Source organism: Corylus avellana, chromosome 2 (genome assembly GCF_965113065.1).
Source record: "Corylus avellana chromosome 2, dhCorAvel1.hap1.2, whole genome shotgun sequence".
Taxonomy (NCBI): Eukaryota; Viridiplantae; Streptophyta; class Magnoliopsida; order Fagales; family Betulaceae; genus Corylus; species Corylus avellana.
In genome coordinates, this window is record NC_142491.1 from 876,007 (window position 1) to 900,484 (window position 24,478).

The 24,478-nt window shown below is 32.3% G+C and overlaps 2 protein-coding genes and 1 non-coding gene across 3 annotated transcripts; 2 read left to right on the plus strand and 1 right to left on the minus strand.

Annotated features, from left to right (window-relative positions):
* Positions 1-109: 109 nt before the first annotated feature.
* Positions 110-1,294, plus strand: LOC132165236 (putative lipid-transfer protein DIR1). Its single transcript, XM_059575721.2, has 2 exons — positions 110-474; positions 1,059-1,294. Exon 1 carries the CDS (start codon positions 165-167, stop codon positions 471-473), a length of 309 nt encoding a protein of 102 aa, XP_059431704.1. The 5' UTR covers positions 110-164; the 3' UTR covers position 474; positions 1,059-1,294.
* Positions 1,295-17,588: 16,294 nt separating this feature from the next.
* On the minus strand, positions 17,589-18,997 carry LOC132182042 (Lactoylglutathione lyase / glyoxalase I family protein). Its single transcript, XM_059595254.2, has 2 exons — positions 18,593-18,997; positions 17,589-18,057 (listed from the first exon to the last, which is right to left on the minus strand). The coding sequence occupies exons 1-2, from the start codon at positions 18,871-18,873 to the stop codon at positions 17,838-17,840; spliced, it is 501 nt and encodes a 166-aa protein (XP_059451237.1). The 5' UTR covers positions 18,874-18,997; the 3' UTR covers positions 17,589-17,837.
* Positions 18,998-24,365: 5,368 nt separating this feature from the next.
* TRNAK-UUU (transfer RNA lysine (anticodon UUU)) lies at positions 24,366-24,438 on the plus strand. The gene has a single exon. It is a non-coding gene; the product is annotated as a tRNA-Lys (tRNA).
* Positions 24,439-24,478: the final 40 nt, after the last annotated feature.

The following is a 24,478-nucleotide window of genomic DNA, read 5'->3' on the forward strand; positions in this document are numbered from 1 at the left end:
ATCTAAAACCGACCAAGAATCCCCCGTGACCCGAATCCTGCCAATTCTCCTTCACGGGTTCCAAATTCGTGGCTCCTGATCATCTCAGCTCTTCTCTATATAACCATAACATGTGCATGATGATCACCATGTGAGTGAACTCGACTGAGTTTTCTTCAGAAAGCATGGAGATGATGGGAATTAGGAAGATGGTGGTGATGGTGATTCTGATGGTTGCTTTGTTTGAAGGGTCGTCGAGGGCTGTCACCTTGTGCAACATGGACGATGATGGCCTCGCGGCTTGCAAGCCGTCGGTGACTCAGCCGACGCCGGCCGAGCCGACGCCAGAGTGTTGCAAGGCTCTTGCTAGTGCTGATCTGACATGCCTCTGTTCGTATAAGAACTCTCTGGTGTTGCCTGCTCTTGGGATTGATCCTAAGCTTGCCATGGAACTGCCAGCCAAGTGCAACCTCACCCCTCCTTCCGATTGCTAAGGTTTCTCTCATGAGTAATTCTAGAAGTTTCTCTTGTATCCTTCCAAGAATGATGTGGCTCTTAAAATTACCATTTAATTAAACTAATAATGATTAATCACAAACTCAATGGTGATTTTCAGAGTCACATCATTCTTAGAGGGGCACAAAAGTCATACAAGAGGGACTTGTAGCATTACTTCTCTCTTACACGCTCGTTTATGACATTTATTTTATATCGATTTTGATGACATGTTTTAAGTAATTTTACAGGTTTAAAAATGTTATTAATGGGTGTGAAAAGTTACAGGTTTAAAACACGTTATTAATGAGTGTAAAAAGTAGTATTACTCAAAAAGAGAACATGTGACGTGTGTTTTAATTAATTGAGGAATGATACAGCCCTAACTTGGGGCCAACTTTGGGCCAACTTTTTTCTTATTTTTTAATTTAAAAAAAAATAACAAAATAAAAAATTTTCTAAAGCAATAATTTTTATTTTGGTATTTAAAAAAAAAAAAATTATATTTTTATTCATAATATATATATATATATAGGTTTAATCCAAATTAGGGTTTAATCTTGTTACATTTTTCCTTCTTTCAGGTTTTTGAAGGTATCTGCGCTGCATTGATGGGGTGGTCATTGGTGACAATTGTAATTCTAGGGCTTCAAATCATTGGCCAAGTCTATTTGATATTTACTAGCTTGAATTGAATTTGAATGTACTTTGAATAAGTAATTTGGAATATGCCCTGTTTAAATTGTTTCGTAAAATCTTAAAATGGTTTGTGTAATATATAGAATCATCTTTGTTGAAAATAAACATGTTTAATCGAGCATTCAGTTTTAATCTTGGTGAGCCCAATTTGAAGTATCGGTGTTTAAATGGACCAACATAATGCATTGCATTCACATTCAGCGCAATAAATATTTAGTTGAATAATACATTTTTTCTACTTTAACTATTCATTTTTTCAAAACGCCTACATCCAACTCTTTATTTTGTTAATTGGGCCGTAGACTATTTATTTCAACCTGCTTATTATATATATATATATATATATATATATATATATATATAACAAGTTGTAAGTTGAGGAATGTGCCTAAAGTAGATCTTCTTGCCCCCGACAAAGTTTAGCAAGTTGTAACTAGAAATCCAAAATATTTATGACCAAAGGTTTTCCTTGGTACCTGTTCCAACCCTATCCTAATATAACGGTAAATAATTAATTAAAAACATGTGGGCAATGTAGGAATTAAAACATTTGAATCTTACCATTATGGAAAGGACAGAGTTTTCTTTCTAATTGAATCGTAAGAATTTATTTTAATCTAATCTATAAAAGCGACATATGTTCCCTGAACATGTGAAAAATACATACTTTTAATAAGTTCGTGGGTTGACACGTTTATACAATTTATTTTTTTAAAAAAAAAAATTTAATTTTTTTAATAAATTTTAAATTTAACTTAATTTATGGTTAACAATTTAACTCACGACCCATAAACTTATATGAAAACGGCACATAATTTTAAAATTAAGATTTAGATTAAACAAATTCGTGTCATATAACTCATTTAATAAAACGTTATGCTGGTCATGTAAAACCATTTTGTCGACCTTACCAAAACTACCTTAACTGCCTTTAAAAGTGTTGCCAGACGAGGCTCTCAAATCAATAAATGCAATGCAGGAATCTCGTAGTAACCAACAGTTCTCAGTGGAAGACTAAATAAATGAAATTTTCTTTCTTTTCTCTCTTCCCACGAATCCTTAACAGAAGACCAAATGAGGTCAAACCGTCAAACTTAGCTGTGGAATACAAACACTACTTAACTTTGTTTTTTATTTTTCTTAGCAACTTTGTCGGTTTAGAACATGTTTCCTTTATCCTCTCTGTCTGTAGTGGAGAACTGTGCGAATTTAATTTTAATGAAATAAAGGCTAAGCTAGAAAAATCCATCCAGAAAGACCAAACAATGCTACCAAGCTTAAGGAATTCAACCATTAAGGGTGGTCGTTTAATAGTTCAATAAAATTTATTTAGTGGTTAGACATGTATTAGGGCATAGGTTCAAATCTGCACAATAGAAAATTTTCACATATATCTGATTAGTATTAGTCATATTGGTTTTCATTGATGTCTTGGTGGAGCTGGGGCAAGTTATGGCTTAGTCGAACTTGAAGAACCGTTTGCGCCTGGGATTCCCACTGTCTAGGCCTTTCATATGCAACTCCCAACAAGTAAATGCTACTATAATCACATAAAAAAAAATAAAAAAAGCTTAAGGAACTCCGAAGATTTTGAACCCTAGGTAATGAAAAAAAAAAAATATATATATCGGAGTCATTGTAATTAATGATGACGGCCTCCCTCAGAGGTGATTTTTGCAACCTCCATAAAGGGGTGGGGTGGGATGCGAAGGCCTTGTAACTTCCCTTTCACAGACGGTCACGGAGTTTCACAACTCACCTCTCAATTGAACTTACAACTCCTTACATCAATCAAATTTTACAATAGTTCCAGACCACTAAACAAACAAAGTCCATTAACAAACAAAAAGGGTCATGGAGCTTTAAGGGGTCGAAGTCTCCTAGAGGCCCCACAACCCATCCCTCCTCATAGTTCGTGGAGGTTCGTGAACACCCTACATGAAAGGTGGATCAACGTGGTCAGGGCCGCCATGAAATGAGACGTAAGGCTGGCTAAGTATTGGGTTCGTTTGATAAACAATTTTGTTTTAATTTTGGTTCGATACTATAACAAAAAGTGATTGATGTAAAAATAAATAAATAAAGTAAGAATATATATATATTTTTTTTTTAAAGTGAAAAAGTAAGATTATTTGATATGAAAAAATGAAAAAAATTTATTTTGTAGTGATTTTTTTATTTGAATAATAATAAAAAATAATTGATGTGATGTAAAAAATAAGAAAATATTGAAAAAATGAAAAAGTGAGATGAATAATATAGAGCCAAAATCATGGCAAAATCGGCTATCAAACGAAGCCACTGTTCCCTTTTTTAATTTTTTAACATTAAAATTTGATAAACATGAAAATTATTAAAGTTTACAAAGGCCATCTATGTCTCTGTATTGTAAAAAAATTTATTTTCCGTCATTTGTTTTCCTAATCTTAGAATAAAAAGATATCAACAACAAACTTAAAACACAAAAATCAGTATTAAGATTAAGAGGTCCCATTGTTTGGTTACAACATTCACAGCAGCTTCTCTCTTATTTTCTCTAAGGCTCTGTTTACTTCGATGTAAAATAATTTTTATAAAATAATTTCTGCATTTTACGGTATTTATTTCGATGTAAAATAGTGGTCAGCGAAAAATATTTTACTTTTGACCGAAAATTCTTATTTAATTTTTGAAAAATGACAGGCAAGTCCTGAGCGGGTCTCAGACAAATCCCGAGCAAGTCCCGAGCGGGTCCCGGTCAAGTCCTAGCAAGGACCCGCGCAAGTTCCGGCAGGGACCTTATTCGAATATATATATTTTTTTTTTTTTTCGTGGGCGCGGTAAACTTCGTAAAATGTTTTTGAGAGAAAACATTTTCAGAGAAAATGACTTCCCTGAAAATATTTTCCAACGGAAACCATTTTATGTCGAAGTAAACGGAGCCTAAACTTAAATAACAAAATTACTTTTTGCTCCCCTATTCAAATACACTCCTATAACATGAAAATATTATTCTTTTTACTTCTTTTTTTTAATTTTTATATTCATTTATTTTGATAGGGAGGTGTGAGAGGGGAGAGAATGTCATTTTATGATTATAATAAACCATATGGATTGCTAATGTTGAACCCAATAGATTCAACTGTAGCAATCATAATGTGTAGGAAAGATATAGAAAAGCTGCTGTAGGTGAGTTTTTATGATTTTTTTGAGATTTTCTTACATGTAGAAAAGGGAAGCAGCTTTAGGGTAGTTGTTAGGAATCATCTTACCGAATACCTACTTGGCTACTTACAATTAAATCCAATATCATATTTGAATTGGAAATGTTGACCATAATAATATTAAGGGTTTAATACCTTATTCCCCTTGGGTTTTAACTTCTTTATTTTTTGTCCCTCAGATTTTACGTTTTTTTACAGGAGGTACTTGAGTTTTGTATAAAGACGGAAATGGTACCTCCATCTAAATTTCGTCCAAAATTTGACGGAATGCCATGTTAACACCAATAACAGGCTGACATGTGTCCAGATAATTAATAAAAAATATATATTTTTTAAAATAAAAAACATTAAAAAATAATTTACCTCAAATGGCCAAAGGAGGTAAATAGAGTTTAGACGGGTAAAATTTTTTTTTTAAAAAATTAAGAGTAAAATTTTAAAGACTGAAAAAAAAAAAAAAAAAAAAAATGTTGAAGACTACATGGCCCTTGGAGGGTTGGCCCCAAGGGCAGGGGCCATGTAATTCCACCCTGGAAACACCTTAAATAAACATACTTTTGACACTTAACAAAAATTGAAAAATGTTTTCTTGTAGGGGTGCAAAGGCGGGCGGTTAAAAACCGCTAACCGCTATAACCGCCTAACCGCCTAACCGCATTAACCGCTAACCGCCTAACCGCCATAACCACCTAGCGGTTAGCAGTTAGCGGTTATTGGGTCTACTAACCGTAACCGCTAACCGCTAACCGCCTTTTTATATAATATATTTTTATAATTATAATTATAAAAATATTTATACATATAACATAATCACTTCATTAAATCACAATTTGAGTATTAATATATTATCACTATAATTTATATGATTATATCACATGAGATTGATTATTAAATCATTTGATTATATAATAACAAATTATACATATATAATATGACATAACTCATAAGTATACCAATTCATACTAATACAACAATTAAATATCTAGAGACTTATTTTCAATGTATGTTATAAACTTATAAGTCTATATAAGTCTACATATGTATATGAATAATATAAATGTATAATATCAATACTTAATCATATGATTCAATGACAATTCAAATACTTTATTCAAGACTTCAAGTGAATCATATTATTAATGTACAATGATAATATGATTCGTATAATATCAAATTAAGTAATTGACATTGGATTAAACAATGGCCAATGTGTTACTTATAAACACAATTTAAGTATTAATGTATTATCATTATAATTTCAGTAATTTATATATTATCACTATAATTGATATGATTATATCACATGATGACTTGATTATTAAATCATATGATTATATAATAATAAATAATACATATATAATATGACATAACTCATAAGTCATAAGTCTACAAGTTAATCATATGATTCATGTACAATGATAATCACAATTGATTCAATTGAATTAAACAATATATTACTTATAACTACAAGTTTACAATTTAATTAAAGAATTATTAGATACTTTAGGAATTTAAGATTTAGGAGTTTGAACATTATCATTTACCATTAGATATTAAGTTCAATTCAAAGAAAAAAGATTATAAGTAAATATGATAAGAATTTAAATAATTAATCATATGAATCATATGATATAATTTAATTAGACTATATAATTATATAATATCAAATTAAGTAATTGACATTAGATTCAACAATGTGTTACTTATAATCACAATTGAAGTATTAATGTATTTTTTGAACATTTTTTAGAAAAAGAAATATCAAATTAAGTAATTGACATTAGATTCAACAATGTGTTACTTATAATCACAATTAAAGTATTAATGTATTTTTTGAACATTTTTTAGAAAAAGAAATTTAACCATTAATACATTAATCACAATTGAAGTATTAATGTATTAATGTATTTTGTGCCTTAATATTATTATGTTTAATTTTATAACTTTTTTTCTTTTGATGTCCACAGGATTTGCTAGAGGACCAAATGAGAGGATTGATGAAGTTTTAATGTTTTATTTGTATTATTTAATGTTTTATTTGAACTTATTTTATATGCTTTGTGTTGAACTTTTTTTATATTTTTTTTTATATGTTGTGACAGTTGTCTGAATTCTGAACTTTTTTTAGTATGTTGTGTTGATTTTTTTTTTTTTTTTTAAAAAAAAGTTAACCGGTTATGATTTAATATTTAAGAAAATTTTTTTAAAGTATAAGTAAATGTAAATTTTGGGTCAAATATTTTTGATTTTTCAATATGGGCACTTTTTATAGCAATTGGGCCTAAGAAGATATTAAAAATACAAAAAAAAAAAACAAAAAACAAAAAAACAAGGGTAAAAAAAAAGCCCAAAAAGCCCTAAAGAAAGCCCAAAAAGCAAAAAAAAAAAAGCCCAATTTAAAAAAAGCGGTTAGCGGGCGGTTATCTATTTCACTAACCGCTAACCGGCGGTTAACCGCTAACCGCTAACCGTTAGGCGGTTAGCGGTTGCGGTTAGTGAAATCTACTAACCGCTAAGGCGGTTACGGTTAGCGGTTATTGCCACTAACCGCTAACCGTAACCGCCTTTGCACCCCTATTTTCTTGCATTTTCATTTTTCACGATCTATTTTGGAATGCTCGATTACTATTAATGTTTTTTTTTAAAAAAAAAAAATTATAGGTGAAAAGGTGAAAGGTGTGCTGTACACTCAACAATCACGTGAAAGGTGAAAGGTGAGCTGTACACTCAACAACACTGCCCCTTCCCTGCACACACATCACATTTGACTTGTGAGAATCGTCCAAGCCCCGTAGTCTAGAAACTCAAAAGAGATGTTTCATGAAAGAAGAAAAAAGAAAAGGAGACGTTATATTGAGAATGGAAATGACAGAAGCTTCTCGTGTCAACAGTGTAATGGTTTGGACTTGGGATATGGACTATGCGTGTTAGAAGGAAATTAATGAGCTGGAAAATAGCTAGTGTTGTTAAATTCAGCCAAATGGGGTGGCAGGAAGCAACCCATTTTTCCCAAAACAATATATATATATATATATATATATATATATATATATATATATAATTTTTTAATTTTTTTTAAAAAGTTATTTTTTTTTTTTTTAATTTTATATATAGAGACGTGTGTCAAAATTTTAGAGGGCGCTAACGTGGATTCCCATCAATATTTGGACAAAAGTTTGACGGAAATATTATCTCTGTCTTTATGTAAACCCAAGATACCTCATCTGATAAAAACTAAACCCTATAAAATAAAAAATAAAATTGTTAAATTACAGAGGAGAGAAATGTATTTAACTTTATTAATAAAAATATAATCTCAAAAAGTTTAAGGAAATTCACTCATTAATGTTAGAACTATCATAAAAATATAGAGAGCGGCTTGGGTGCACCTAATGCACAAAAGTCACATTTTATGCCGTCAATAAGAAGCTGACATATCAGCCAATTTAATTGGACTTAGACTTAAAATAAAAACTCAACCACACTAGATTATACTCTAGATAAAATAAAAAAAAAATAAAAAAAAAAAAGAATTGAAGGGGTGGCGGCCCATGGGGTGCATGGCTGGCGAGCCACTCCCAGGCCATGGGAGTGGCCTCGCCACCACCCCTAGGACTAGGGGTGGCCAGCCAGCCACCCCTTCAATTCTATTTTTTTTATTATTATTATTATTTTATATAATTAATTTTTTATTTCATATGTGATATAATCTAGTGTAGTTAAGCTTTTTTTTAAAAAAATTTTAAGTTTGGCAAGTTTAGCTTAGGTGTCAAATTGGATGCACAAAAGTGCAAGTTCCTGTATAAGTTATTCTAAAACATATAAGTTATGTTTGGAAAGATGCTGGATTAGAAAGAGGACCCATGACGCAAAACCCAAAAAAAAAAACTTAAACTTTTTCTTTCAAAATCAATCTCAACATTTTTACTTTTTACATTAAATCAATCATCTTTATTACTATTCAAATAAAAAAATTACTATAAAACAAAAAATTACTATAAAAAAATCACTTTTTTTATACAAAACATTCTTACTTTTTTCTCTCACATCAATCAAATCTACAACAATACCGATCCACTTCCTAAGTAAATTCCATTGCCAAACATAGCCTATAATATCTGGTCAACATGATTGAATTTGAAGAGACTTTTTGAAATATAATATAAGAATATGGGAAAATTACAGTTTAACCCCATAGTTTACAGCATTTTTCAATTCGAATACCAAAGTTTCAATTTTTGTAATTCACACTCAAAGCTCCAAATTTTTATAATTTGACCAATTGTATCCAAAACTTTCCATATTGCCCATAATTTTTATTTTTTTTTTAATTTTTTATAAAAAATAAAAATATAAAATTCAAGATTGCCGTAACCATACTGTATGTGTTTGACCGGGCCAAGACTGAGGGGGACCAGAATCACTCTCCGCCTGGATACCGAGAACGTCGTGGCTGCCATTGCCAAGGCCGTGAAAGCCAGAGTTGTTGCTGAGGGGGAGATTGAGGAAGGTGCGGGCGCGTGCTGGGGCGGGCGCGTCGGGAAGGTAAAGGTCTGCAGAAGGATCTACATCTTCAAAATCCTCCGGTGTCTCCAAGGAAAACAGATTGCAAACATCTATTACAAGGTTTTTTTTTTTTTTTTTTTTTTTTTTTTTTTTTCATTTTCTTATGAACATCTTCACATGTTTTAGATTTTATAAAAATCTTGTTTTGAATGCTTGTTTCTACTGTATTGTGGGTTGGTCAATACTGCTGTAAATAAAGAGCGAAAAGTTTATAACATTTGATTATCTAAACCCATGTATGAGTTAAGAGTATCCACAATGGCATAACCATTCACCTAAAATGGCCTAACCAAATCTATAAAATCTTTTGCCATTCAATTATGTGAAAAAAAAAAACATGCTTTTCACATTTTTTTTCTCCGTTTGTGATCAATCTCATTGGGACATGCAGCTACTCACAAATCCATTTCATATTTTATCATGTCATGGTGATCATAAACTCATTTGAATTGACTATATACAATGAACTTAAATTTGAACATACTCTTTAAGTACGACTACATTCAAAATCCATATGGCTTGAGACACTTTCAACTTTAAAATTCTACGGTAAATGTCAAGCACATAATTAATTAATCAAGACCAAAGAAAGAACCATCATACCAAGCCTTCTTACGAGCTTCTTTTATGAACCATCATGCATCTGTTTTTTCTTTGTATTTTTTGCATTTTGTGCTCTAATTTATGTTTTTCTATGCTGCAAATGGGAAGAACTGCACGAGATATTGCGTTCAATGCACTTGTATTCTCATTCCTACGGCGTATGTGTCTCTGTTTCAGGTACTTGTGAGCTAGCAGGGATAGTGTCGATGCTGTACACTACATTCAGGCGCTTTGGTCTGGACTGAAATCAAGCTTATGCGGGTTTGAGATTAAGCGAGTGCTCGCGATGGGAAGGGGAGGGGAAGCGTTTGAGACCCCTTCCCCACCGCGAGCACTCGATGAATCTCAGCCCGCATAAGCTTAAACTATGCTTCCATTCGACCAAACTTCGAATTCAATGTCTCAAAAGCTTCCCTTCCCCTTCAATGGTATTTATTGCGATGATGTGGGGTGGACACTGACTTCCTAGTGTACATTGGCTCCTGCCCATATTGTTTTTTGTCTCATTTAGTAATCACAACTATTGCTTCTATTGTCCAATTGGAACAGGTCTTGCACTTTTATAGTTGAAATTTTTTTGTGTTTTGATTCTGCACCTCTTCTGACTTGAGATGGATTATCTCAGCCACTTTGGGACTTGTCTGTAGCTAAATACTTTAAATAGAAAATCTTGTTTAAATATTTTTGATTAAAATAGATTTTAATGAACAAAAGTGTTAAGAGTTCCACATATTTACAAAACGAATCTGGAATAAAACTGATCGAGTTAACTTGCCCTAACTAAATATATGAATATTGTGCAGCGTGAGATCCATTCCCATTTCACTTGAATATACAAGTATTGGTTAATATTAAAAAAAAAAAATTAAAACCAAATAAATAATGACATTAATGAATTACAAACAAGCATTGAAAAGAAAATACCCAAACCGGTGAGGGTTTTGACGTTTCTTTTTCATTATTGATGGAACTATGGATTCCGTTTGAACATTTATAGGCTTATACTTCTAGAAGCTAAAGGGTCAATTCTTTTGTGTAGGTTATTATTAGGAAAAATTTCACTTTGATCTCCTGAATTTTCAACCGATTTTACAAACCCCTCTGAACTTTTAAATCTCTCACTTTGGACTCCTGAACTTTTAATTTATATCACTTTAGACCCCTATGTTAGTTTTCAATGTTAAACTCAAACGGTTTGACTTTTTTTTGCCCATTATACCCTCACTTGAAAACTACATCATTTTGGGCCCAAAAACTACAACACCCACTAGCTCACCCCAGCTCAAAACGATGTCGTTTTGGGCATGAAAATTATAAAATACAAAATATTAAAATAATAATAATAATAATAATAATAATAATAAAAAATAAAAACTCGGAGTAGTTGGAGCCACTCTCTTGGCCAAAAATGGGGTGGTCCGGCCATCCCCAAAAGCCCAAAACCCATTCCATGAATGGTTTTTTTTTTTTTTTTTTTTTGGGCTTTTGGGGGTGATCCGCCTGGGGGTGTTTTTGGCCACCCCCTACGGCAGGTATGGGGGTGGCCGAAACCACCCTAGGCCCTTGGGGGTGGTTCGGCCACCCCCAAAAGCCATTTTGTGAACTGGTTTTTTTTTTCTTTTTTTTTTTTGGCTTTTTGGGGGTGGCCAGACCACCCCCTTGGCCATGGGGGTGGTTCGACCACCCCAGACCGGGCATGGGGGTGGCTCTAGTGGCTGGAGCCACTCCCTTGCCAAAAACCACCCCATTTTTGGCCAAGGGGTGACTCCAGCCACCCCGATTTCTTTTTTTATTTTTTATATTTGCCTTTTCTTAAAAAACAAAAAAAATGGGGGAGGGGGGGGGGGGGGGAAGTGGGGGGGAGACTTCACTGAAGACCCTTGAACTTTCACCTGTTTGAAAATACACCCCCTAAACTTTAAAATCTCTCAATTTAATCTTCTGAACTTTTAATTGCTCTCAATTTGGACTCCTACGTTAATTTTAGCCGTTAAAAATACAAAAAATGATCAAAATATCCCTAATTTTTGTTTTTTCTTTTTAAATAGAAAAACGTTTTGGAAGTTGAAATTTTATACAAAAGTCAGGAATATAAACGTCATGTAACGTTTAAAATCTGACGGAGGTGTCCAAATTGAGAGCAATTGAAAGTTTAGGGGACTAAATTGAGAGATTTTGAAGTTTAGAGGGGTGTATCAAATCGGGTAGAAGTTCAGGGGTCAGGAGTCTTCAATGAAGTTCCCCCCCTCCCCCCCCCCCCCCAAAAAAAAAATAGATGCCCAAAATGATGTCGTTTTGGGCTAGAGTGGGTGCTATAGATTTGGAGTGTTTTAGGAATTTCAAGTGGACTGGGTGAGGGTATAATGGGCATAAAAAGTCAAACCGTTTGAGTTTAAGGTTGAAAACAAATATAGGGTTCCAAAATAATAGAAATTGAAAGTTCAGTGGTCCAAAGTGAGAGATTTGAAAGTTCAAGAGGGGTTTATAAACAGCTGAAAGTTCAGGGAGCCAAAGTGAAATTTCTCCTTATTTTTAGGAAAACTTCACTGAAGACCCCTGAACTGCCATCCGATTTGATAAACCCTCCCTAAACTTCAAAATCTTTCAATTTAGTCTCCTCAACTTTCAATTGCTCTCAATTTGGACCCCTCCGTTAAATTTTATACTCTTGACTTTTGTATAAAATTTTAACTTCTAAAATGTTTTTTATTTAAAAATTAAATTAAATTAAATTAAAAAAAATCAGGAATATTTTAGTCTTTTTTGTATTTTTAACGGCTAAAATTAACGGAGGGGTCCAAATTGAGAGCAATTAAAAGTTAAGGGGACTAAATTGAGAGATTTTGAAGTTTATGGGGGGTATTTCATAACGGGTGGAAGTTCGGGGATCTTCAGTAAAGTTTCTCCTTATTTTTATTTGAAAACAACATTTATAGGCCTATACTTGTAGAAGCTAAAGAGTCAATTCTCTTGTGTAGGTTATTTTTACTTGAAAACACCAATGCATCTCTGTTCAAAGGAAAAATATGGATATGTTTTATGATGTAAATTAGAGCATTCAACCCACACCAGAGAGGAATGAGTATCATATGCAGTGTTTTTGAAAGTAGGAAGACTGCTTGATCATATATATCTAATGAAAATCTTATCAATTTTTTATTGCAGTTCATGCCGCTAGCTTTTGAGAAACACTTCAATGGAGCTAAGATGGTACATCTCATTGATCTTGCTAGAAAGTATTGGCCTATTAGCCTAGAAGCCTAGAAGAAGTTGATGCGCAAGAGTGTTTTACAGAGGGGTGAATGAAAAGAGAGCACGCCACGTGCAATTTTTTTTTTTTTTTTTTGCATTAAAATATTAAAAAATAAAAAATTTCCTTCACGGCCTGCTTAGCACGCCGTGTAATCTATATCACAGCCCTTTACAGAGGGTTGGCCATCATTTGTTAGTGGTCAAAATCTAAAACTTGGGGAGTCACTAGTCTTTCAAAAGATTCAATCCTCTTTTGAATTTTCGGGTGTAAATTGAAAGTTTTTGAATTTTAGGGAGTCTTCTCAAAACGCGCAGTAGTTGAGGGGTGTAAAGTGAAGTTTTCCCTTAAATTAATTATTTCTTATGAACTTAAACTTTTAAGTTAAGTGATAAATGTTTAAATATTTTCCTCTTAACTTAAAATTTTAAAATAAATCGTGATTTAACGATCTCTCCTTAAATTGGACATAGTTCGTCAATATCATTGAGCCCACAATCAATGAGCATCATGAAATCAATCCTTTTTTTTTTTTTTTTTTAATTCATGAAAATCAATCTTTAAGTTGGCAGTTCATCTAATCATAAACTAAAAATTTAATTTAATTTAATTTACTCCTAAAAGTGGGGATAAATTTTAGAAATATGCTAAAATCTAATAAAAACTTCTCTAAATTTTACTCTACCAATTAAAGCAAATTTCATCTCTATATATAGATCCTAATAATTTTCTTCGATGAAATCGAATCTATAGGTTATCTCACCGATCCATTTCATGTGAAATGGATGAGATCCCATTAATTTTATAGAGCACAGTGTTTTAACATTATATATATATATATATATATATATATATATATATATATATATAACCTGCTAAACTTTCTTGGGGCAAGAAGAGCTACTTTATATATATATATATATATATATATATATATATAAAAGGATAAATGTAAATTTAGTTCATGTTGTTGGCCTAATTTACAAATCACTCCATGTGATTTAAAAAAGAATTTATATATCTTTAGGGTAGGCCAAAATAACATTTTACTCCATGAACTCATTTTTCATTAAATGACTTAATGGAAACCGTTACATTGTCACATCACATACAATAAAAATAAGACACGTGTTCTTTTTTATTTATGCTTTTAAAAAATGATAAATAAGCCTTTTCACATCATTTTGAGGCTCCAACACACACTCCACATCAAATTAAATAAACTTAATCTCTCTATATCTTATGTGCCACCGTCGTCTTCATCTTCCCCAACGATTCTTGCTGTCGTCTTCATCTCCGATGGGTGTGATCTTCGATTTGTGAGTAACTTTGAGATTTTTGGGCATCAGTGTTTTTTGGCAGTCTTTCTATAAAAATTCTGAAGCATTTTCAAAAATTGTTTTCGGGCATCGGAAACAATCTATTCCTCTCTCTCTCTCTGTGTCGTTTTTTTTTTTTGGGAAGATGAAGACGACGGCGGCAAGTATCGGTGGCGAAGATGAAGACGACGGCAAGAATCGTAAGGCAAGATGAAAACTGCGACACAGGTGATATAGACGGATTATGTTTATTTAATTTAACGTGGAGTGTGTGTTGGAGCCTCAAAATGATGTGAAAAAGCTTATTTGTCATTTTTTAAAAGCATAAATAAAAAAGAACACGTGTCTTATTTTTATTGTGTGTGATGTGGCAATGTAACGGTTTCCATTAAGTCATTTAATGAAAAATAAGTTCATGGAGTAAAATGTTATTTTGGCCTACCCTAAAGATATATAAATTATTTTTTAAACCACATTAAGTAATTTATAAATTAGGCCAACAACATGAACTAAATTTACATTTATCCTTTTATATAAAGTAGCTCTTCTTGCCCCAAGAAAGTTTAGCAAGTTGTAACTTGAAATCCAATATTTATCATCAAAGGTTTTCCTTGGGAACTCCAATCCTATCAATCCTAATATAACGGTAAATGGTTTTCCTTGGTAACTCCAATCCTATCAATCCTAATATAACGGTAAATAATTAATTAAGAACATGTGGGCGATGTGGGAGACATTTGAACCTTTACCACTATGGAGACCAAAAGGGAATCGAATTCGGTTCAATTTGTATATATATATATATTGAGTTTTCTTTCAAATTATGTCTAAGGAACTTTCTCTAACTCAATTTATAAAAATAATATGTATTATTTAAATATGTAAGATGCATATATTTTTTTTATAACAGGGACAAAGTTGAAATAAATAATATTAAAAACTCATGTGCATTTCATATATTATTAAAAAAAAAAGACACATACCATTTTTATAGATTGAGTTGAAGGAAGTTCCTTCAACTCAGTTTGAAGGAAAACTGTCATATATATATATAGACAGAAATTTCCTTCAAACTAGTATGGAGGAAATATCTTCTAATCCATTTAAAATAGTTTCATCTTAAGGTCATTATTAGCAGTTTACTAACTTAGATTAACGTTTTAAATGTTTATAGACACTTGACACTATTTTAAATGGGTTGAGTTTGGAGAAAATTTCTGTCATATATATATATATATATATATATATATATAATAGTTGTAATGTGATATAAAATTAAAATAATTTAATTTGACTATTTTATATTTTAAGTTATTTGTTAATATTTTTATTTTTTAGCATAACTGAAAAAAAAAAAAAAAAAAAAAAAAAAAAAAAAAACACTCCCTTAAAAAGCGTCGTCAATGGTATGTATTCCAAGCATCGAACATATAAATGAGAAAATCATAAGCTAATGGTGACTACCAGATAAGGATGTTTCATGTTTCGCAGAAGAGTAAAAAATGAGGTCAATGTAAGCCGTGGAATACAAACAGTACTTATCTTTCTTTCTTTGTTTTTTTTTTTTTTCTAAGCAACTTTGTCCGTTGAGAACACGTTCGCTTTATCCTCTTGGTCTGTAGTCGAGAACTGTGCGAATTTAGTTTTAATAAAATAAAGGTTAAGCTAGAAAAATCCATCCACAAAGACCAAACTATGCTACCAAGCTTAAGGGACTCACAAGAATTTGAAACTTAGACCTAACAAGAACCTTGGACTTAATGTCACCAAATCCAAATCATGACGGCCTCCCACGGTCACGGAGGTGGTTTTTGCAACCTCCATAAAGGGGTGGGATGCAGAGGCCCTGTAACTTTCTTTGCAAATGTGTTATTAGAGTAAAATTAGGTAAATGCTAAACGCCTAACTTTTTTGTCCAACAAAAGTTTAACTTTTGTTTTATATTTTTTTTTAAAAAAAATAAATAAAAATAAAAAATAAAAAAAAATGTCTGAAGCAACTCTATTTATTTTTTGCCTTTCTTTTATTTAGTATTTTTTTAAAAATGAAAATTTGTATTTTTCTTCATAATAATGACATTTTCTTTAAAAAAATGACATTATTATGAAAAAAATTCCGTTTTTTTTATTTTTTTTTAAATACCAAATAAAAGAAAGACAAAAAATAGATAGGGTGGCTTCAGACATTTTTTTCATTTTTTATTTTTTATTTTTTTTTAAAAAAAATAAGGCAAAAGTTAAATTTTTGTTGGGCAAAAAAATTGGCTCCCTATCATTCCTCGTAAAATTATACGACAAATATACTATTTGCAAACATGAATCTTATAAAGCTCTTGAGATGCGTATTTGAAATTATCTAGTCTTTTATCTTATCCTAGAGTAGAGTAGTTTAATAAATAGCTTAGAGTAATAGTAATTTAATTACTTAAAGAGACTTTAGCTAGTTTCAATTATTATCCATTAGTCAGCAATTTCATTTATATCTTTATTTTAAAGACGTTCAATCAATAAAAAAGAATTAAAAAATTAATCTCATGACTTTGTGTGTGAAAAGAGTTTTACATTTCCTTCAAAATTTAAATGGTCTAAAATTTAGATTTCCTTAAAATTTAAAAGTTCCCACTGAAAGGGTTATGGAGCTTTACGACCTCTGAAGGAAAAGAGGAGGCCCTACAACCCATCCGTCCTAATAGGTCGTGGAGGTTCGTGAACACCCTACATGGAAGGGATCGCTATTCGCTGCCCTGGAATGAGACCTAGGGCTGGCCAGATACTGTTTCCTTTTTTAAATTTTTGTAAACATTAAAATTTGATAAATATGCAAAATCCAAATTAAAGTTTACAAAGGCCATTTATGTATCTGTTTAGTCCAAAAAAGGAAAAAAAAAAAATCATTTTCAGTCATTAAGATAAACTTAAACACAAAAATCAGTATTACGATTAAGATATGTCTCGTCAAAACACCTCATCAAATCACACACAAATCTGATTAACAAACAAAGTCCATGGGTGATGGGTCCCATACCAAAAAATATCTCTCCTCCTAATTATCTTACCAAAAAATATCTCTCCCGGTGCTGACATGTACGGAAGTCATGGGTCCCATTGTTTGGTAAACGAATAGGATTAAATCCAATATTATCACTACAGGCACTGAACATTTGAATTGGAAACGTCCACCACCATAATATTAAATGCAATCACCATACAAAGCCCTCGCACGAGTCACGAGATTCCCCGCTCAATCCTCCCCATACACACGCACCAACCCAACCTCCCCTTTTCCCCAAACCTTTTTTGGGACCACATAGAAACCTTCAGAAACTTATCCGTACCAGAGGGCAGTGGACGCGTTTCGACGTCTGATTGGCTGCCTCCCCCGGATGCAATTTTTTTAAGCATTTATATTAAGTAATGACAGTAAAAAGGCACAATTAGCCTTCAAATAAAAATGAGATATAGCACAAAAAGAAAATGAAAACGAAAAGATGCTGTCAATATTAAACCAAGTCAGTCGTAAACCGCCAGGTGTCCAAAGAGATATTTGTTTTTTTTTTCAAAATGACAGATTCATCATCATGGCCGTATCAGAGGCTACAGCTACTAGGCCTAAACGCCTATGATCACCTAATCCTAGAGCTAGAAACTTTTTCCGATAAAGAGGGTCGCACCGAAGACAGCAAAAGAGAAGGCCAGGTGTTGATAAGATCAAGATCAACGGGAATCAGGCGTCCACGTCAATGCAGGTCTTAGCTGGGGTGCTGATGAGCCAGACGAGGCCGTACGGGTCCTTCACCTTCCCAACGCGCCCGCCCCAGCACGAACCCTCACCTTCCTCAATCTCCCCTACAGCAACAGCTCCGGCTTTCACGGCCTTCTCGATGGCAGCCTCGACGTTCTCGGTCTCCAGGCAGAGAGTGATTCCGGTCCCCTCAGTCTTGGCCCTGGTCAAACACATACAGTTATCACTTAAAAACACTGCTCAACACAAATCATACAAATACAAAGCCATTAATCAACGGCTAAGAAAAGGAGCAAGAAAAAACCATGAAGAGAGCTGAAACGAGTGATGAAAAAAGTGATAGAACAACAAAAGAGAGGAAAAAAGTGGAAGCCAAAAGAGAACCAGGAGAGTAAGCGAAAACGGAAAAAATGGAGTAAAGATTTGACCTACGACGCGAAAGAAAACACAAACTAAAAGATAAAAAAAGAAACATGAAGAACTCAAGAGAAAATCACAGGATTTAAGCTCGAAAAGAAGCTAAAAATACATAACAGTAAGAAATGAAGATCTAAACGCACCAGAAAAACCGATCAAAGCATAAGCCATATGAAAGAAACAATGACAACCACAATCCGAAGCATATATTACAAAAACGGCACGGAAGTTCATCGAAATGCAAAGAACAGACCACATATCCTACAGATCTAAGAGAAAACCAACGCAAACAAGTTACGTGCGGAGAGAGAGAGACTTACGGAGTAGCAGAGTCATCAACGCAAACGTCGGAGACGAGAATGGTAGAGCCACCAAGCTTGAGCTGGGCGGAGAGGACATGAGGGAGCTCCTGCTCGGCCTTACGCTTGGGATGCATGGTACGGCCGACTTCCTCAGCGCCGAACGCGGCCTTGTAGAACTGCACGGCGTCGTTCGCCTTCGGAGCCTCAACCAACACCCGCGGCTTCACCGCCGTGAAAAACACCGCGGCCTCGCACGCCGCTACCTTCTCCGCTCCTCCGTTCTGCACCTCCTGCGCCATTGAACAGAACCGCGACAGAGAAACCAGAAAAAAACACAAAAAGCAAGCTCTAGAGAGCGTGAAACCCTAACCCTAAGAGAGAGACGAAATGGATAAAATGAAGATGGCGTGGGGTTTGGAAGGGCAGGTGGGACATGAAATTTATAGAAGCAGAGACGCGGAACCGTCTCTGTACCATTTAGGACAAAACGGGTATTAAAGTATTTATGGGGTATAACATTGCCCTTCTATTTTGTCTTATTTGCGAGGGGTACCACTTACGATATTGATATTGTAGGTGCTGTGTTATTGCCCCTGGTTTGCAGTTCAAATTGCGAGCAGTACCCTTCTACTTTGTTCAAACTGACGGAGTGCATTTACTGCCTCTGAAGCATTTACAGAAAAATCGCTATTTTTTAATCAATTATGATAGTGATATTTATTTCTGTTTTTTTTTTTTTTTTTTTTTTTTTCAAGTAAATAATTTAAATTACAAAACAATTCTCAAACACAGAATTAAATTTTATATTTTTTAAATCAAAAATAAAAGATGCTCCCTATTACACTAAAGTGAAAATTGTGTATAAAACGTGTTTTAAGTGATTTTATTTTTTTATTTTAAAAAAATTCTAATGTGAGGTGAAAAATATTTGTATAATTATAATAGTATTTTGTGTAATTGGATTGTTATCAATATTTTTATTTTGAAGACAAAAATTAAAAACAAAATTTTTAACGAACATTGCAAGAGATGAGTTGGTTCAGTTGGATAAATATTTTTTATTTTTTTATTTTTTGTATATATGAAAGCAATTTAAAATAAAAATATATATCATCTATTGTAAGAATTAAAAAAGAAAAAATGGTTTATATATTTTGACCCCGGGAAAACGTTTTATCCTTTGTATATATATAGGGGGCAATGTGTAAAATTTGAAGAGAAGAATGGGTATTTGTAGGAAGACCAAGTTTTTCTTTGGGTTGAAGAAGCTTTTTCGATGTAATCTATAAAAGTGATATGTGTTTTTTTTTTTTTTAATAATATGTGATATGCATATGAGTTTTTAATAAAACTTATTCTAACTTTATTTTTATTATTTAAAAAATATATGCATCTTCATATGTTCAAAACACACGTATTAATTTTATAAAATAAATTAAAATAAATTTCTTCAAAGTGGAAAATTTTGTCTTTGTAGAGAGGATACCAAGTATTGAATATGTTATCCTGATAGTTATTGACCCGTCTGACACTCCGTATCCACAAAGTTGGATTAGGATTTTCGAGCAGATTTTGTTAACACTTTGGCTGTATTGGGACGGAGACTCATGCGGTCCCTGCTTGGTTTTGCTTTATAATTTTGGGCACAATGGTCTTCGATATTACACTTTTATCCTTTCATATTATATTTTGTCACTAGGACAACATTTTTTTTTTAAAAAAATAATGTTAGTAACATTTCTATTTTAAAAAACTCTCTCACAGTATTAGTATAGTAGTTTCAACCAACCCTTAAATAAGTATTTGTTTAAAAAAATTCAATTGTTAATTAGAACGGCCACATCAACATAGCAAGATGTTTGTGAAATAAAAATGGTATTAGTTTTTTGAAAAATGTTAGGCGTCAATAAGTTTTTCATATTTAACGCATATTCTTTTAAAAATTTAATAGATCAATCATGAGAAAAATATTGACCCCTAACATTTTTTTATTACTCGCTGAGAGTGACACATGAAAAACTTAGACAATGAGAATCACAAGTGCTCTTTCAAGTCCAACTAAATCATAACTTGATCCAGTTTCACCAGAATATTAATGAGACCCAAAGTGTTTCATTGTCGAATTCAAATTCATACCTTAGTATGTATCTAATTACTTTAAAAAATTTATTGAGCCATTAAACCACCACCTTAAATAATTTTTATTAGATAATGTTTATTTTCTATTGTTGGTATGTTTGCATGGATGATGAATTAAAATATGCAGGATGTTACTCTACATAATAATAAGTTGTTTCTTTCATGCGACGAGACTTATGGAACTCGATGTATGCATCGAATCTAAATGATTGACTGATGGGGGCTCTCTCAAAAAATGTCTTTTCAATAAAGAGCAACTTGTTCTTGCTCATGTTTGGGGATTTGTATTGTGTTGATCTTTGTATTGGGGATGACCCTTTATATTTTGATGATGCAAGAATGCCTAGTAGAAAGATTGAAACTGGGCTAAGAGATTTGTGGAGGGTCTGACAGGGGTATATTTGATATTCACTCTTACATCATTATAATTGTATAGCGGTAACATAAAAGTCCATTAAATATCATTTCTCGACTTACATATGTAGAGTGTTTCTTTCCCTTACATGGCTTTGAGCCGGGTGTCGTTTATTGATTGGGTTAACATCCTTTAGCGAGTAATGTTTCTTGTTGGGTGCTATTTAACCTTAACTGGATAATGACACCGAATTTATTGCCTTTGCAACTGTTATCAAGTGTCATGTAGTAGTGAGTTTGTTGACATTATTAATGGTGTTGCCTAATTCCTTATCGAGACATCTAAGATGAAATTGTAGAGTGATTATCTCATACAATGTGTCTCACTTTGTTTTTTGATTTGTTGGCTGGCCATGGACTTCTGTAGTTTAATTGAGCCTGATTGTTCGGGCCTTTAATGAGTCTCTTTAGCTCTAGTCAAGTCGAGTGGATGGGTCCTTTAATTGTTTATCTTTAAACAACTTTTGTATATATGAAAATGTAAAGGGACAAAAATTTGCTACAAATTTGTTTGTAGCTAATTCATACAAAGTTATCGATCTAAGAAAGTGACATGTATCTATGAGCACGTGAGAAACACATATTTTTTTAATAACATGTGATTCTCACATGTTTTTTTGAATCCAACTACATATTAGATAAATGAAAATGTTTTTAATAATACTGTTGGAGATAATTCATTTAACAATAATTCTTGGTTAATTTGTATGTGTCTTGCTTTTGTTGAAGTATTTTTCTCGTTAAAATCTTCCAAATATGGTAATTGTACTATATGTTTCTTTCTATATCAAAAAACATTTGGTAAATTTGAACATATTTTAGGTTCAATTTTTTTTTTTTTTTAATAATGGGTCCTTTAATTGTTCTTCTATTTGTTTCTAAAACAAAAATAAAACTATTTCAAGATAAATTAGGTTTGACGAATGAAAAAGCTTTTAATTGTATTGTAGGAGATAATTGATTTTGTTAAACCATACATACCCAAGTTGGTACTTCTTGAGGTCATGCAACCAAGGGTATAAGTGAATCCCTTATACAAATATTGGGAGAGGTTTTACGAAGCGTGGAAAGTCGTTATCTAATTTAACAAGAAGAGAAATCGATTATAATGTGTCTCATTGAGGCACATGTGCATCTTAATACTTGAATAGATTTAATCTTAGGTCAGCCTGGCAAACTTTTTCCTAATTTGTCAGTCATTGGCGGTCGAGTCCATCGGCAAGCGAGCCTCGTGAGCTTATCAATAGATGGGGTGAACAAGTACTACCATACACATTAAAGGTTGTCCATATTTTGACACTACCGAGGTGTTGCAAGATGTCTCTAGCAATGTATTTGGTCTCCCAATCTATTGAGTGGTCCTTTTAGATCTGAATTTCATGATTTATATTAAGTAATCTCATTTGATGATAAATATTTTCCATACCCAGAGCAGAGATATTCCAGGACCACGAGTAGGCTTGCTCATGAATACTTCAATCTCAACCACCATCACTGGTTGCACCTTTCCATGGCTGACAAAAAGCCTTTTTGAGAATCAGTGAACATGAGACATTTATAGTTGAAGTGATGGGTTCAAGTGTCTAAGATCTTTAAAGTCACTTGAGAATTATAAGAATGGAAAAGTAAAAAATATGATGTTAATTTTTAAATGATACGCAAATTGTTCAATGCCCTAAAATTTAATCAAAATTATAAAATAGTTTTACTTTGTCTCACTTAAAATTAAGAAGGCCATAGTCTCCTCAATTTGTATTCAACAATTTTTGTAATTCAATTTACTAAGCTGATATATTTGTTTATAATATATACATTTACTATATGCATTTTTAATACAACACGTGATTTTCACACGCGTTTTTTTAAAAATGTGCATACTTTAAAAGTATATGTTAGTTTGAATAACCAAGTTAAAAGACTTTATACCAACATAATTTGGAGAAAGCTTCACAAAACCTCATAAACTTTCACCTGTTTTGAAAGTATTTGCATGAAATTCAAAAACTTTTAAATAAGGATATCAAACTTTCAAGCTCTTTTAATTACTCAATTAAGCTAGAATTTTTCGTTCAATTTTGTCAAAATTCTCAAAATACATTTATTTTTTTATTAGAAAAAATAAAAATAACTTGGACACCGGGAAGCTTGCCCTTGGAGACTAGGTCCTAACGACAACTTTTTAAAATTTTTTTTTTTAAAATTTTTTTATATTAAAAAAATATCTTTTTGCAATATTTTTGAAAAGTTTTCTTTTTTAAAATTGGGTATTTTGAAAATTTTGATAAAATTTAGCGAAAAATCGTAATTGAATGGGGGTAATTGAAAGAAATTAAAAGTTCAATATTCTTAATTATTGAGTGACTTTTGAGTAATTTGAGCGTTGAACACGACCTATAAAATGTCTTTATCCATATGATATGTTGACGCTTTTTGACATTGTGAGAAAGAGCAATAATCCCTCATGGATCTCTAATGAGTAATTCAATTGATTGGAGACCATGTTTCATGAAACAAAGGTCATTAGTTCAAATCTCCTTCTCTTATTTTTTTTATCTTATTTTTTTATTTTTTATCGGGAGTAGACACTATTAACCTATTATCCGAGAAGGCAGAAGAAAAGTAGGAAATTATAAAGAAAATTGTTCTTTCATTATTTTAAAAGAATAAAAAAGTAAATTTTACAAACTTTCTCGGAGGATAAATGTTGAGAAGGCCATGCATATATGATATATACTATTTATGGATATTACTATTGTAAGCACGTAATAATACTTAATTTAGCCAAGAAAACATAAAAGATGGTAGAGCTAGCCTAGGAAAAGACAAAGAGAGATGGGTTAACTGATTTGGATTTTAAATTGTGTGATTTGAAAACGTGATTTTAATGTCGCGGTTGATCATTGGGTAAAATTGCAATTTGAACTTTAAAATTATCTGTTTTGCAAATTTTTGTGATTTGGTTTAATAAAAAAAATGAACACATGTCATTTTTATATATTGAATTGCAGAAAGTTCCTCCAACCCACTTTAAAAGAAAATTCCTTTCTAATGAATTTAAATTCATCAAGTTGATAAGAGCGTGCTCACGAAATTATTTATTGGGCCAATACCACCGATTCTATTAGCAGCTTTCTCATTGATATACTGCCAACGATGGATATATATATATATTTTTAAAAAAAAAAAAAAAAACTCATTGAATTAATACTTTAATAAAACAAAGGTCCTTCGTTACAAAGCCGTCTTAGCTCAGCCGGTAGAGCGCATGGCTTTTAACCATGTGGTCGTGGGTTCGATTCCCACAGACGGCGTAGCCGTACTACCCATATATTTTCCAATGATGTATTTTTT

Coding starts and splice junctions, on each gene's coding strand:
- LOC132165236 (XM_059575721.2), top strand. CDS start 165: ATGGAGATGATGGGAATTAGGAAGATGGTGGTGATGGTGATTCTGATG.
- LOC132182042 (XM_059595254.2), bottom strand. CDS start 18,873: ATGGCGCAGGAGGTGCAGAACGGAGGAGCGGAGAAGGTAGCGGCGTGC. Junction 18,058..18,592: donor GTTGATGACTCTGCTACTCC/GTAAGTCTCTCT, acceptor GTGTTTGACCAG/GGCCAAGACTGAGGGGACCG.